The 16,333-nt window shown below is 43.0% G+C and overlaps 2 protein-coding genes across 5 annotated transcripts in view; one reads left to right on the top strand and one right to left on the bottom strand.

The window, feature by feature from the left end:
• Positions 1-8,967, top strand: part of LOC106601986 (glycogen [starch] synthase, muscle) — a 38,943-nt gene extending 29,976 nt beyond the window's left edge. The window contains exons 13-16 of the mRNA XM_014194429.3: positions 4,770-4,865; positions 5,130-5,293; positions 5,381-5,461; positions 6,995-8,967. Coding sequence (XP_014049904.2) covers positions 4,770-4,865; positions 5,130-5,293; positions 5,381-5,461; positions 6,995-7,243 — 590 coding nt within the window. The 3' untranslated portion in view covers positions 7,244-8,967. The remainder of the gene's footprint in view (positions 1-4,769; positions 4,866-5,129; positions 5,294-5,380; positions 5,462-6,994) is intronic.
• Positions 8,968-8,978: 11 nt separating this feature from the next.
• Positions 8,979-16,333, bottom strand: part of LOC106601950 (aspartate dehydrogenase domain-containing protein) — a 9,543-nt gene continuing 2,188 nt past the window's right edge. Inside the window, exons 2-9 of one of the 4 annotated variants that reach the window (XR_014391718.1) lie at positions 16,128-16,187; positions 14,946-15,090; positions 14,784-14,868; positions 13,972-14,121; positions 12,178-12,401; positions 11,279-11,418; positions 11,056-11,151; positions 8,979-9,586 (exon numbers count right to left, since the gene is read on the bottom strand). Coding sequence is in view for 2 of the 4 variants with exons in the window: in XM_045715720.2 (XP_045571676.1) it covers positions 11,114-11,151; positions 11,279-11,418; positions 12,178-12,401; positions 13,972-14,121; positions 14,784-14,868; positions 14,946-15,090; positions 16,128-16,182 (837 nt within the window). In the remaining 2 variants the exon portion in view is untranslated. Of the gene's footprint in view, positions 11,152-11,278; positions 11,419-12,177; positions 12,402-13,971; positions 14,122-14,783; positions 14,869-14,945; positions 15,091-16,127; positions 16,188-16,333 lie in introns of all 4 variants that reach the window. The other 3 variants (XR_006769270.2, XM_045715720.2, XM_082972876.1) reach the window with 3 other exon arrangements.

The following is a 16,333-nucleotide window of genomic DNA, read 5'->3' as shown; positions in this document are numbered from 1 at the left end:
ATAGATACTATGAACCACCAGGTAGACTGTTATAGATACTACGAACCATGGAGATATACACCAGGTAGAGTCTTATAGATACTATGAACCACCAGGTAGACTCTTATAGATACTACGAACCATGGAGATATACACCAGGTAGACTCTTATAGATACTATGAACCATGGGGATATACACCAGGTAGACTCTTATAGATACTATGAACCATGGGGATATACACCAGGTAGACTCTTATAGATACTACGAACCATGGGGATATACACCAGGTAGACTCTTATAGATACTATGAACCACCAGGTAGACTCTTATAGATACTACGAACCACCAGGTAGAGTCTTATAGATACTATGAACCATGGGGATATACACCAGGTAGACTCTTATAGATACTATGAACCATGGGGATATACACCAGGTAGACTCTTATAGATACTATGAACCACCAGGTAGACTCTTATAGATACTACGAACCATGGGGATATACACCAGGTAGACTCTTATAGATACTATGAACCACCAGGTAGACTCTTATAGATACTACGAACCATGGGGATATACACCAGGTAGACTCTTATAGATACTATGAACCATGGAGATATACACCAGGTAGACTCTTATAGATACTATGAACCACCAGGTAGACTCTTATAGATACTATGAACCATGGGGATATACACCAGGTATACTCTTATAGATACTATGAACCACCAGGTAGACTCTTATAGATACTATGAACCATGGGGATATACACCAGGTAGACTCTTATCGATACTATGAACCACCAGGTAGACTCTTATAGATACTATGAACCATGGGGATATACACCAGGTAGACTCTTATAGATACTATGAACCACCAGGTAGACTCTTATAGATACTACGAACCATGGGGATATACACCAGGTAGAGTCTTATAGATACTATGAACCATGGGGATATACACCAGGTAGACTCTTATAGATACTACGAACCATGGGGATATACACCAGGTAGACTCTTATAGATACTATGAACCACCAGGTAGACTGTTATAGATACTACGAACCACCAGGTAGACTCTTATAGCTACTATGAACCACCAGGTAGACTCTTATAGATACTATGAACCATGGGGATATACACCAGGTAGAGTCTTATAGATACTACGAACCATGGAGATATACACCAGGTAGAGTCTTATAGATACTATGAACCACCAGGTAGACTCTTATAGATACTACGAACCATGGAGATATACACCAGGTAGACTCTTATAGATACTATGAACCATGGGGATATACACCAGGTAGACTCTTATAGATACTACGAACCATGGGGATATACACCAGGTAGAGTCTTATAGATACTATGAACCACCAGGTAGACTCTTATAGATACTATGAACCATGGGGATATACACCAGGTAGACTCTTATAGATACTATGAACCACCAGGTAGAGTCTTATAGATACTACGAACCATGGGGATATACACCAGGTAGACTCTTATAGATACTATGAACCACCAGGTAGACTCTTATAGATACTATGAACCATGGGGATATACACCAGGTAGACTCTTATAGATACTATGAACCACCAGGTAGACTGTTATAGATACTACGAACCATGGAGATATACACCAGGTAGAGTCTTATAGATACTATGAACCACCAGGTAGACTCTTATAGATACTACGAACCATGGAGATATACACCAGGTAGACTCTTATAGATACTATGAACCATGGGGATATACACCAGGTAGACTCTTATAGATACTATGAACCATGGGGATATACACCAGGTAGACTCTTATAGATACTACGAACCATGGGGATATACACCAGGTAGACTCTTATAGATACTATGAACCACCAGGTAGACTCTTATAGATACTACGAACCACCAGGTAGAGTCTTATAGATACTATGAACCATGGGGATATACACCAGGTAGACTCTTATAGATACTATGAACCATGGGGATATACACCAGGTAGACTCTTATAGATACTATGAACCACCAGGTAGACTCTTATAGATACTACGAACCATGGGGATATACACCAGGTAGACTCTTATAGATACTATGAACCACCAGGTAGACTCTTATAGATACTACGAACCATGGGGATATACACCAGGTAGACTCTTATAGATACTATGAACCATGGAGATATACACCAGGTAGACTCTTATAGATACTATGAACCACCAGGTAGACTGTTATAGATACTACGAACCACCAGGTAGAGTCTTATAGATACTATGAACCATGGGGATATACACCAGGTAGAGTCTTATAGATACTATGAACCATGGGGATATACACCAGGTAGAGTCTTATAGATACTATGAACCATGGAGATATACACCAGGTAGAGTCTTATAGATACTATGAACCATGGGGATATACACCAGGTAGACTCTTATAGATACTACGAACCATGGGGATATACACCAGGTAGACTCTTATAGATACTACGAACCATGGGGATATACACCAGGTAGACTCTTATAGATACTATGAACCACCAGGTAGACTGTTATAGATACTACGAACCACCAGGTAGACTCTTATAGCTACTATGAACCACCAGGTAGACTCTTATAGATACTATGAACCATGGGGATATACACCAGGTAGAGTCTTATAGATACTACGAACCATGGAGATATACACCAGGTAGAGTCTTATAGATACTATGAACCACCAGGTAGACTCTTATAGATACTACGAACCATGGAGATATACACCAGGTAGACTCTTATAGATACTATGAACCATGGGGATATACACCAGGTAGACTCTTATAGATACTACGAACCATGGGGATATACACCAGGTAGAGTCTTATAGATACTATGAACCACCAGGTAGACTCTTATAGATACTATGAACCATGGGGATATACACCAGGTAGACTCTTATAGATACTATGAACCACCAGGTAGAGTCTTATAGATACTACGAACCATGGGGATATACACCAGGTAGACTCTTATAGATACTATGAACCACCAGGTAGACTCTTATAGATACTATGAACCATGGGGATATACACCAGGTAGACTCTTATAGATACTATGAACCACCAGGTAGACTGTTATAGATACTACGAACCATGGAGATATACACCAGGTAGAGTCTTATAGATACTATGAACCACCAGGTAGACTCTTATAGATACTACGAACCATGGAGATATACACCAGGTAGACTCTTATAGATACTATGAACCATGGGGATATACACCAGGTAGACTCTTATAGATACTATGAACCATGGGGATATACACCAGGTAGACTCTTATAGATACTACGAACCATGGGGATATACACCAGGTAGACTCTTATAGATACTATGAACCACCAGGTAGACTCTTATAGATACTACGAACCACCAGGTAGAGTCTTATAGATACTATGAACCATGGGGATATACACCAGGTAGACTCTTATAGATACTATGAACCATGGGGATATACACCAGGTAGACTCTTATAGATACTATGAACCACCAGGTAGACTCTTATAGATACTACGAACCATGGGGATATACACCAGGTAGACTCTTATAGATACTATGAACCACCAGGTAGACTCTTATAGATACTACGAACCATGGGGATATACACCAGGTAGACTCTTATAGATACTATGAACCATGGAGATATACACCAGGTAGACTCTTATAGATACTATGAACCACCAGGTAGACTGTTATAGATACTACGAACCACCAGGTAGAGTCTTATAGATACTATGAACCATGGGGATATACACCAGGTAGAGTCTTATAGATACTATGAACCATGGGGATATACACCAGGTAGAGTCTTATAGATACTATGAACCATGGAGATATACACCAGGTAGAGTCTTATAGATACTATGAACCATGGGGATATACACCAGGTAGACTCTTATAGATACTACGAACCATGGGGATATACACCAGGTAGACTCTTATAGATACTACGAACCATGGGGATATACACCAGGTAGACTCTTATAGATACTATGAACCACCAGGTAGACTGTTATAGATACTATGAACCATGGGGATATACACCAGGTAGACTCTTATAGATACTATGAACCACCAGGTAGACTCTTATAGATACTATGAACCATGGGGATATACACCAGGTAGACTCTTATAGATAGTATGAACCATGGAGATATACACCAGGTAGAGTCTTATAGATACTATGAACCACCAGGTAGAGTCTTAAAGATACTATGAACCATGGAGATATACACCAGGTAGACTCTTATAGATACTACGAACCATGGGGATATACACCAGGTAGACTCTTATAGATACTATGAACCATGGGGATATACACCAGGTACTCTTATAGATACTACGAACCATGGGGATATACACCAGGTAGACTCTTATAGATACTATGAACCATGGAGATATACACCAGGTAGAGTCTTATAGATACTATGAACCACCAGGTAGAGTCTTAAAGATACTATGAACCATGGAGATATACACCAGGTAGACTCTTATAGATACTACGAACCATGGGGATATACACCAGGTAGACTCTTATAGATACTATGAACCATGGGGATATACACCAGGTAGACTCTTATAGATACTACGAACCATGGGGATATACACCAGGTAGACTCTTATAGATACTATGAACCATGGGGATATACACCAGGTAGACTCTTAAAGATACTATGAACCATGGAGATATGGTTGTCTTGTACATTGGCTGTATGGCATATACAAGTATATTTACTTCAATCTCTCTCTCTCTCTCTCAGCTGAGTGTACAGTCATGGGGATCCCCTCAATCTCTACCAACCTCTCTGGGTTTGGCTGCTTCATGGAGGAACACATAGCTGATCCCTCAGCATACGGTGTGTTCAGAATGTGTCCAAGTCAAGGTTGTTTAGTGTCTTCCAAGGGGCTGATAAAATGTTCTACATTTAGAGAAGTAATGGTCCCAGTATGATATAATATGTCATTTACATGAGGCTTTTATCCAAAGAGACAGTCATTCATGTATACATTGTACGTATGGGTGGTTCCAGCGGGAATTGAACCCACAACCTTTGGCATTACAAACGCCATTCTCTACCAACTGATCTCCAGTAGATATGACTAATGCTGTTGTACCTCAGGAATCTACATCCTTGATCGCCGGTACAGAGGGGTTGATGAGTCATGTAACCAGCTCACATCATACCTGTTCCAGTTCTGCCAGCAGAGCCGGCGCGCCAGGATCATCCAGCGGAACCGCACCGAGCGCCTGAGTGACCTTCTGGACTGGAGATATCTGGGCAGGGTGAGAACTTTCACCTTTATCAAGAGAAGAAATGTCAACAGTTCTACTATAACTATCATCTTATCTCTCTCCTCTCTTCTCTCTCAGTATTACATATCAGCTCGTCACATGGCCCTGGCTAAAGCCTTCCCGGATACCTACTTCTACCAACCTCATGACTCTGAGACTGTAAGTCTGTCTGTAAGTCTGTAAGTCTGTCTGTATGGCGAGGAGATGCTATTTCCTCCTTTTGGGTAACAATGGGTACTTAGTTGAAATAATTCTACACCATTGGAAACTACCTAGTACCTAATGGTGCCCGGGGGAGATTAGTAAAACATTTGTTCTTTACCCATTCAGTAGGAATTTGCTGTAGTGTACCTTTTTAGTTGGACCCTTTTTGTTTTATAACAGGGGTGTGTACTCAATTACCTGGAGGGCTGAGGGTTATAACAGGGGTGTGTACTCAATTCCCTGGAGGGCTGAGGGTTATAACAGGGGTGTGTACTCAATTACCTGGAGGGCTGAGGGTTATAACAGGGGTGTCTACTCAATTCCCTGGAGGGCTGAGGGTTATAACAGGGGTGTGTACTCAATTACCTGGAGGGCTGAGGGTTATAACAGGGGTGTTTACTCAATTACCTGGAGGGCTGAGGGTTATAACAGGGGTGTCTACTCAATTACCTGGAGGGCTGAGGGTTATAACAGGGGTGTGTACTCAATTCCCTGGAGGGCTGAGGGTTATAACAGGGGTGTGTACTCAATTCCCTGGAGGGCTGAGTGTTATAACAGGGGTGTGTACTCAATTCCCTGGAGGGCTGAGGGTTATAACAGGGGTGTGTACTCAATTCCCTGGAGGGCTGAGTGTTATAACAGGGGTGTGTACTCAATTCCCTGGAGGGCTGAGTGTTATAACAGGGGTGTGTACTCAATTCCCTGGAGGGCTGAGGGTTATAACAGGGGTGTCTACACAATTCCCTGGAGCGCTGAGTGTTATAACAGGGGTGTGTACTCAATTCCCTGGAGGGCTGAGGGTTATAACAGGGGTGTGTACTCAATTCCCTGGAGGGCTGAGTGTTATAACAGGGGTGTGTACTCAATTCCCTGGAGGGCTGAGGGTTATAACAGGGGTGTGTACTCAATTCCCTGGAGGGCTGAGTGTTATAACAGGGGTGTGTACTCAATTCCCTGGAGGGCTGAGTGTTATAACAGGGGTGTGTACTCAATTCCCTGGAGGGCTGAGGGTTATAACGGGTGTCTACACAATTCCCTGGAGGGCTGAGTGTCTGCAGGTTTTCCTTCCTCCCTTGTACTTTATCAATTAAGGTCATATTAATTAGGCACTCCCCTCACCTGGTTGTCTCTGTCCTAATTGGATAGAATTGGAAAGGAACTAACAAAAAACAGCAGACACGGCCCTGACGGGATTAAGTTGGACACCCCTGGTTCATTTCATATGTGAAATAAGATATAAATCTGGATTAGTACATTTTATGAGAAAGTGTCAGATCCAACATACTGCTATGCTACTCTGGCTGTGTTTAGACGGGCAGCCCAATTCTGATCTTTAACTAATTGGTATTTTGGCCAATCAGATCTGAAATACATCTGATGTGATAGATCAATTGGTGAAAAACATCAGAAGGTGTCTGCCTGTCTAAACACAGCCATGGTGCGTTGTCTGTGTCTCACCCTCTAAACCCCACCAACCTTTCTTTTCAGGCCCAAGGTTTCCGTTACCCTAGACCGGCCTCTGTGCCCCCATCTCCGTCTCTGTCACGCCACTCCTCCCCCCGCCAAAGCGAGGCAGAAGATGATGATGACCGCTATGATGAAGATGCAGAGGCAGAGAAAGACCGCTTGAACATCCGCCAGCCCTTGACCCTGCCTAGTAAAAAGGGTCCCGCCTTGCCTTACACCCTGCCAGGTGCCAACGGAGAGAAAAACGGCGCCGCCAGCGTGAAAAACTGACTGTCTCACACACACACAAACGTACACATGCTGATACTCACTATACACAACATACACAAACGTACACATGCTGATACTCACTATACACAACATACACAAACGTACACATGCTGATACTCACTATACACAACATACACAAATGTACACATGCTGATACTCACTACACACAACATACACATGCTGATACTCACTACACCCAACATACATGTTACAAACACGGCACTCTTATCTTGACCGTCTCCACTTCCATAATATAGATCAACAACTGCTGAAGAGATGAGCTCTTACAGTATGTTATTCATCCAGCAGCCAGAACGTCTTCCAAACCTGCATGCAGCTCCGCCTCTGTGGGCATCCTGTACTGACATGGAGGAGGAGAGGGAAAGGATGGCTAGCCGGGTGACGTTTTCTTGAGTTAAAGAGCCCAGCTTTGAGATAACAAAGTGGGTTAACTTGGAGTATATAGGAGGATTACCTCTGGTCATTCATCTAGGTTACCTCTGGTCATTCATCTAGGTTACCTCTGGTCATTCATCTAGGTTACCTCTGGTCATTCATCTAGGTTACCTCTGGTCATTCATCTAGGTTACCTCTGGTCATTCATCTAGGTTACCTCTGGTCATTCATCTAGGTTACCTCTGGTCCACAGGAGGCTGCTGAGGGAGGATCAGCTGGAAGAATGGCTGAAACCATGTGTTTGATGTATTTGATACCATTCCAGGTATTCTGCTCCATCCATTACGAGCCCGTCCTCCCCAATTAAGGTGCCACCAACCTCCTGTGCTCTGGTCCTTAATCTAGGAATTTATGAAATCCTTGCCAGTGTAGACTAACATGAGTTGTAACTGAGGCTAAGACAACCATATGATAACCAGTGGTAACATCAGGATAAAGAAACTAGGGCTAATTAGTCTTGCTAACAAGGGCAAAGGCATTGGCCCACTATGTCACACAACCTACCCAACCCAACAGCAGCAATTTTCCTGTTCAGACACTGAAGCAGTAACAGCAACCTGTTTAAACAGCAGCAGCACTTTTCCTGTCACACTGTAGCAGTAACAGCAACCCAACCAGCAGCAGTACTTCCCTGGGCTAGGAAACCAATAAGCGACACATTTAGAGCTGGGCCCATAGAGTTAGACTAGATAGATGTACTGTATATAGCCCATTTTCTGCATGGACATTGCCGTTGAGGGCTTCAACCACAGATACTTAGATGAGTCCTCTTTGTAACTCTATGGCTGAGCCTCAGAACGTCCTGCTGAAGAGCCTCCTGCTGAAACAGGCTCCCATTCGTTCAGAGATTCAGACCTTTCTGTGGGCGTTGTCGTCGTCTCTGGGCCTTGTACTGTATTAGAACCGGCACTACTGTGTAAAAACTGTTGATTGGTCACCTTTTAACCTTTCAGTCAGTGAGCCTGTGTTTGAGTGTTTTTCTTTGTGTGTATGTTTGTGATGGAACACTGATTCTGACTGCACTCTTTGAGGTTTAGGTAAAAGGTGGGGCTTCCGTCCTGAGAAGCTAGTGGTGTTTTTAGACGACAGACTGTATTAGAGAGGAGGAAGGGAGAAGGTCACAGGTTTGGGAGGATCCTATTCCCGGCTGTGCACAGCCAGAAACCAAGATGAGTTGATCCAGAGCCCACACTGCTGTGTCAGTTTGTGTTACAATCACACACCAGAGGAGGAGAAAATAAAGTATATTCTATGTATTAATGATGAAACACAGGACTCGTCTCTTTTGTTGAGGTTTTACTACAACAGGAAATACTGTGAGAGCTTGGAACTATAAGGTTCTATCTGCACTTTGTTATTTACATTTTGATATTCCTTGTCCTGTACCTATATAGTACTCTAAATAACTCAATTCATGTTAAGTTCAAAAGAATACAAGATAAAAATATATAATTCAAACCAATTAGGGTTCAGAACCTTATTTTTGCAGATAAAACTAGAAGGTTCTAAGGTCACAATGGTGTGTGTGGTGTCAACACCAAGGCACTACATAAAGATCATCATACGTTACTATTAACATGTATTGTAGTGGATGTGGACGTAACTGCATAAGAGCTGTAAAAGTTGTGGGTTGTTGCTAGACGATTGCTAATGAATGTGGTGCCTGCCATCACCCTGAGAGAGTTGCTCATTTAAATTGGTACTTCACAAAGTCATATTTTAATTTGTAGAGAAAAGGAGGTGCTGCTGGGATACAGTAGTAGGACTTTGTAGGATGAAGGTGGGAGGTGCTGCTGGGATACAGTAGTAGGACCTTGTAGGATGAAGGTGGGAGGTGCTGCTGGGATACAGTAGTAGGACCTTGTAGGATGAAGGTGGGAGGTGCTGCTGGGATACAGTAGTAGGACTTTGTAGGATGAAGGTGCAACAGTTGATTCCCCAGAATTGTAGATGCAGACTTGAAGGTTTTGTCAATCCTGATAGTCACACCATATTATATGAAGCAAGCCCATCTTTGTCAATCCTGATAGTCACACCATATTATATGAAGCAAGCCCATCTTTGTAAATCCTGATACAGTCACACCATATTATATGAAGCAAGCCCATCTTTGTCAATTCTGATACAGTCACACCATATTATATGAAGCAAGCCCCTCTTTGTCAAACCTGATAGTCACACCATATTATATGAAGCAAGCCCATCTTTGTCAAACCTGATAGTCACACCATATTATATGAAGCAAGCCCCTCTTTGTCAAACCTGATAGTCACACCATATTATATGAAGCAAGCCCATCTTTGTCAAACCTGATAGTCACACCATATTATATGAAGCAAGCCCATCTTTGTCAAACCTGATAGTCACACCATATTATATGAAGCAAGCCCATCTTTGTCAACCCTGATAGTCACACCATATTATATGAAGCAAGCCCATCTTTGTCAACCCTGATAGTCACACCATATTATATGAAGCAAGCCCCTCTTTGTAAATCCTGATACAGTCACACCATATAAGAAGCAAGCTGAACTTTGCTCACATGATCAGTAAATACAGACACAGCCACTGCAGACTGTTCAGTACCATAGTGTTGTGTAGTGTGTGTTTCAGTACCATAGTGTTGTGTAGTGTGTGTTTCAGTACCATAGTGTTGTGTAGTGTGTGTTTCAGTACCATAGTGTTGTGTAGTGTGTGTTTCAGTACCATAGTGTTGTGTAGTGTGTGTTTCAGTACTGTTGTGTTTCAGTACCATAGTGTTGTGTAGTGTGTGTTTCAGTACCATAGTGTTGTGTAGTGTGTGTTTCAGTACCATAGTGTTGTGTAGTGTGTGTTTCAGTACCATAGTGTTGTGTAGTGTGTGTTTCAGTACCATAGTGTTGTGTAGTGTGTGTTTCAGTACTGTTGTGTTTCAGTACCATAGTGTTGTGTAGTGTGTGTTTCAGTACCATAGTGTTGTGTAGTGTGTGTTTCAGTACCATAGTGTTGTGTAGTGTGTGTTTCAGTACCATAGTGTTGTGTAGTGTGTGTTTCAGTACCGTAGTGTGTGTTTCAGTACCATAGTGTTGTGTAGTGTGTGTTTCAGTACCATAATGTTGTGTAGTGTGTGTTTCAGTACCATAGTGTTGTGTAGTGTGTGTTTCAGTACCATAGTGTTGTGTAGTGTGTGTTTCAGTACCATAGTGTTGTGTAGTGTGTGTTTCAGTACCATAGTGTTGTGTAGTGTGTGTTTCAGTACCATAATGTTGTGTAGTGTGTGTTTCAGTACCATAGTGTTGTGTAGTGTGTTTCAGTACCATAGTGTTGTGTAGTGTGTGTTTCAGTACCATAATGTTGTCTAGTGTGTGTTTCAGTACCATAGTGTTGTGAATGTTTGGTTGGTAGAGGGAATTGTCTTCTGAAATCCCTCCCCCTTCAGCACAAGTAAACCCGGCCACCATGTCCCTTACACACTGAGAGAAGAAAAGGAGAGGATGGACCGGATGTTAGACAACACAACCCTTCATGTTCTCTCTCTCTCTCACACACACACACACACACACACACACACACACACACCCCTTCTACAGCAGAACCCACCTAGTAAGCTGCTCCAGAAGGAGTTGTAGGTGGCACTCCCAGTTACAGCTCCCAGTTTGGCTGGGTTCCTCCTCACTGTATTCACTGTGAAGCCATTGGCACCAGTAACCTCCACCTCCACCACATGGTAATCACTTAGTCTAGGAGAGGGAGAGAAGCTGTTGGCACCAGTAACCTCCACCTCCACCACATGGTAATCACTTAGTCTAGGAGAGGGAGAGAAGCCATTGGCACCAGTAACCTCCACCACATGGTAATCACTTAGTCTAGGAGAGGGAGAGAAGCCATTGGCACCAGTAACCTCCACCTCCACCACATGGTAATCACTTAGTCTAGGAGAGGGAGAGAAGCCATTGGCACCAGTAACCTCCACCACATGGTAATCACTTAGTCTAGGAGAGGGAGTGAAGCCATTGGCACCAGTAACCTCCACCTCCACCACATGGTAATCACTTAGTCTAGGAGAGGGAGAGAAGCCATTGGCACCAGTAACCTCCACCTCCACCACATGGTAATCACTTAGTCTAGGAGAGGGAGAGAAGCTGTTGTGTGACTATGACATAGCGGGCCAATGCCTTTGCCCTTGTTAGCAAGACTAATTAGCCCTAGTTTCCTCTAAGTTTTGTACACTTGACTCAGTGCCAACCTTTCTAAAAAATGATGCTGTGTAGAAGTTTGGGGGTGAATTAAGTTCTTGCACAGCTGTGCTTCAGAGAGTGGGGGTTCCTTAATTGAAATAGGCTATGTAAATACATGCTGAAACGTGCCAGCATGTATTTTGTAACACTATGGGCAGCACAAGCCCACCTCCTTGCTTGTTCTGCCCATAGTGTTACAGTGATTCCCATTGTAAAAGCGCACTCTGAACTATCTTGGGTTATTTAAGAAGTTTTGCTTACGCCGTATCCGACACAATCTCCCCCTGGACGCCAGCGAAACCCAGGGTCCCCGCTGCAATGGCCGCTGCCGCCATGGTGTTGACGTTGTTAGGGGCGACGGGACAGAGCTCTGCCACCGAGCCACTGAATAAGACCCGCCTCCCCTCATCCTCTGTCCAATCAGACAGCACGTCTCCTGTCAGACGGAAACATGACGGGTGCTTGGACATCCGGATGAACAGTGCCTTCAAGCAAAAAACGAGAGGAGGGGGCGTGAGATTAGTAAAGAAAGATGAGAGGAACAGAGGCAGAGGAGGGATTTAGAAAACGTGTGTTTAGTACACCAGTAATACAACAGAAACTCTAAGATTTAAAGCTATTTAAAGGGAATAGAGAGCAATAGTAATGGTGTCTTTTTGTAGGAACTAACTCCACCATGGTTCGTTGGACAAAGTCTATGGGGAAATGAATGGCGTTTTTGTAGGGGTTTTGGCTAAATGCATTCTGTCCAGTACACCATTCTGCACACTCTATGTAACAGCATTCTGTCCAGTACAACCATTCTGCATGCTCTATGTAACAGCATTCTGTCCAGTACAACCCTTCTGCATGCTCTATGTAACAGCATTCTGTCCAGTACAACCATTCTGCACGCTCTATGTAACAGCATTCTGTCCACTACAACCATTCTGCATGCTCTATGTAACAGCATTCTGTCCAGTACAACCATTCTGCACGCTCTATGTAACAGCATTCTGTCCACTACAACCATTCTGCATGCTCTATGTAAGAGCATTCTGTCCAGTACAACCATTCCGCCACACTCTATGTAACAGCATTCTGTCCAGTACAACCATTCTGCACACTCTATGTAATAGCATTCTGTCCAGTACAACCATTCTGCACGCTCTTTGTAACAGCATTCTGTCCACTACAACCATTCTGCACGCTCTATGTAACAGCATTCTGTCCAGTACAACCATTCTGCATGCTCTTTGTAACAGCATTCTGTCCACTACAACCATTCTGCACGCTCTATGTAACAGCATTCTGTCCAGTACAACCATTCTGCATGCTCTATGTAACAGCATTCTGTCCAGTAAAACCATTCTGCACGCTCTATGTAACAGCATTCTGTCCAGTACAACCATTCTGCACGCTCTATGTAACAGCATTCTGTCCAGTACAACCATTCTGCACGCTCTATGTAACAGCATTCTGTCCAGTACAACCATTCTGCACGCTCTATGTAACAGCATTCTGTCCAGTACAACCATTCTGCACACTCTATGTAACAGCATTCTGTCCAGTACAACCATTCTGCATGCTCTATGTAACAGCATTCTGTCAGTACAACCATTCTGCATGCTCTATGTAACAGCATTCTGTCCAGTACAACCATTCTGCATGCTCTATGTAACAGCATTCTGTCCAGTACAACCATTCTGCACGCTCTATGTAACAGCATTCTGTCCAGTACAACCATTCTGCATGCTCTATGTAACAGCATTCTGTCCAGTACAACCATTCTGCATGCTCTATGTAACAGCATTCTGTCCAGTACAACCATTCTGCATGCTCTACTCTGACATTTCAGAAGATTAGAAATAGAGAACAATGACCTTCTTCACCTTTAATAACAATCTGAATTTAATCTCATATTAATGAGGTCTACACATTCTCTTATACTAACTCTTATATATTAACTTAACTATCTACAAAACGTAACCAACTTAACTATTAACTATGCTATCCCTTTTAAATGAACATATTTTACTTGTTAAGTCCTATTTCCTCCTCCCTCCTTCCCTGCACCTTTAAAGAGCCACTATCATTGAGTCTCAGGATATCCTGGTCTCCCCACAATGCACCACTGGGGACATATAGGGTCCTCCCATGATGCTCTGCAGCCTGGCGCAGTTCCTGGTTCAGCTGTGGGTCTGAGAGGGCTGAAGGAGAGCCCACCTAAAACAGAGGCAGACAGAGAGGGAGGGAGGGAGGGTGTAGTAGTTACTTCATTTCTGGTGCACACATGGACTGGAACACTTCCTGGATTCTCAAAAGCTGATTTTAGCGTAACAAAGTGACTTTAAAAGAAGGACTACCTCCGTATTGGAACTTGACGTGTTTCAGATTGGTGTGTGAGGGAAATCCTCCTTTTATCCTGTTGTCATTAGCATATACTGTTAGTATTTATTTATATAGGCATGTTATGCCAGGTGTTATGCCAGGTGTTATGCCAGGTGTTATGCCAGGTGTTATGCCAGGTGTTATGCCAGGTGTTTTGCCAGGTGTTATGCCAGGTGTTATGCCAGGTGTTTTGCCAGGTGTTATGCCAGGTGTTATGCCAGGTGTTTTGCCAGGTGTTATGCCAGGTGTTTTGCCAGGTGTTTTGCCAGGTTATCCATGCTAGCTAAAGAATGTTCAATAAGAGATAATGCTCTAAAGTGTTAATTTAGATGTTTTTAGAAACAGAGAGAGAGATCTTACAAGAAAATGGAAACAGAGAGAGAGAGAGAGAGAGAGAGAGAGAGAGAGAGAGAGGGGGATCTTACCAAAAAATGTAAACAGAGAGAGAGAGGGATCTTACTAGAAAATAGAAACAGAGAGAGAGAGGGTGATCTTACCAGAAAATGGGCCTTAGAGAGTAATTGGACTCCAAAGTCTTTTACAATTTTGGGATGACACACCTCCACAATCACATCAGCACCCCTAGAACACACACACACAAGTTACTTGTGCACATGACATAACACACATTACAGTGTGTGTGTGACGTGGCTCTCTACCTGTCTGTAAAGTCTGGGAGGTTGTGTAGAATCAGCTCCTCAGCCACTGATTCTCTGAGTTTGTCAGTGTTTCTGTTCCACACAAAGACCAGTGTCAGGCCCACCTGGGCCCCTTCTCTCTGGAGCCGCTCCACAAGGTACTGCCCTGGAAGTTCAACAACTTCAAGTTTAATTGGCAGTGTTTACACAAGCATAACAATTCTGATATGTTGTCCAATTACTGGCAAAGAGCTGATCTGATTGGTCAAAAAAACTATTGGTGAAAGGAATATCAGAATTGGGCTGGCTGTGTAATCACAGGATGTTGGTGGCACCTTAATTGGGGAGAACAGTATTGTGGTAATACTGGAGCGATATTAGTGGATTGGTAACAAGCATATTTAGATCCTACATCTGTACCTACGGGTATTCATGGTTTCCAGGTGTTCGATGCCATTCCATTTGCTCCGTTCCAGCCATTATTATGTAGTATTGACTACTACATACAGTAGTAGGCAATACAAACTGAAAACCATGAACACAACAAAAGGCCTATCATAAATATACAAGCAACATTATGAATACCCGTAGGTACAGATGTAGGATCTAAAATTGATCACCTTGTTGCAGGACAACTTTAAGTGTATTTCAGTTTTAAAAAGTCTTCTGAAATTTGTAATTTCCACTCTGACATTTCTTGACTTGATTTTCCCTAACAAAAAAAGGTATCACCTCCCACAAAAATGTCCATTAATAATAATCCACATAATAATGCACATTTCCTGTTGCTGCAGGATTATTTTCCTGCTGTAGCAAACTGGCTCAAATGAAGATCTTACATCTGTAGATAAAAGGTCAAACAGAACATGAACCTGGTGAACTCTCCGCCCAATCAGTACATTAGTTGATCAATTAACAATCAGATAGAGAAGAAACCCAGCAGTACTTAGGCCCTCGTTGTAAAGTGGTATGATTTACGAAGATGGGACCTACTGACACAGACTGACCATAGCAATCAACCCAGGGACTGCAGCTGAAAACTAGCCGGCTGGCTAAAACTGGCACTTTTATAGTAATGTGGATGAATGTGCATCTTCACTGGGAAACTACATTTAATAAATGAATCCATTCCACAGTGAGAACATATGAGATGTGGTGAGGATGGAGGAAGAGAGGAGGAAGACAGGGGAATACAGCACTGACCTAAATGTCCAAATCCCACAACTCCAATTCTCATCACTGGCAACTTGTCAGTCATGGTTCCTGATGAGAAAGAAGACAAGAGAGGACAAGTATATGAGTTGATCATTCTGCCAATGGAGCTCTCCTTCTCTCATGATCTCACACCTCACTCCATGAACAAAAGGACCCTGGGTCTCGACCCCGCCCTGTGCAACTGGGTCCTGGAC

The sequence above is a fragment of the Salmo salar genome, chromosome 03 (assembly GCF_965601325.2).
Source record: "Salmo salar chromosome 03, fSalSal1, whole genome shotgun sequence".
NCBI classification, from domain to species: domain Eukaryota; kingdom Metazoa; phylum Chordata; class Actinopteri; order Salmoniformes; family Salmonidae; genus Salmo; species Salmo salar.
This window is presented reverse-complemented; position numbering and strand designations above follow the sequence as displayed.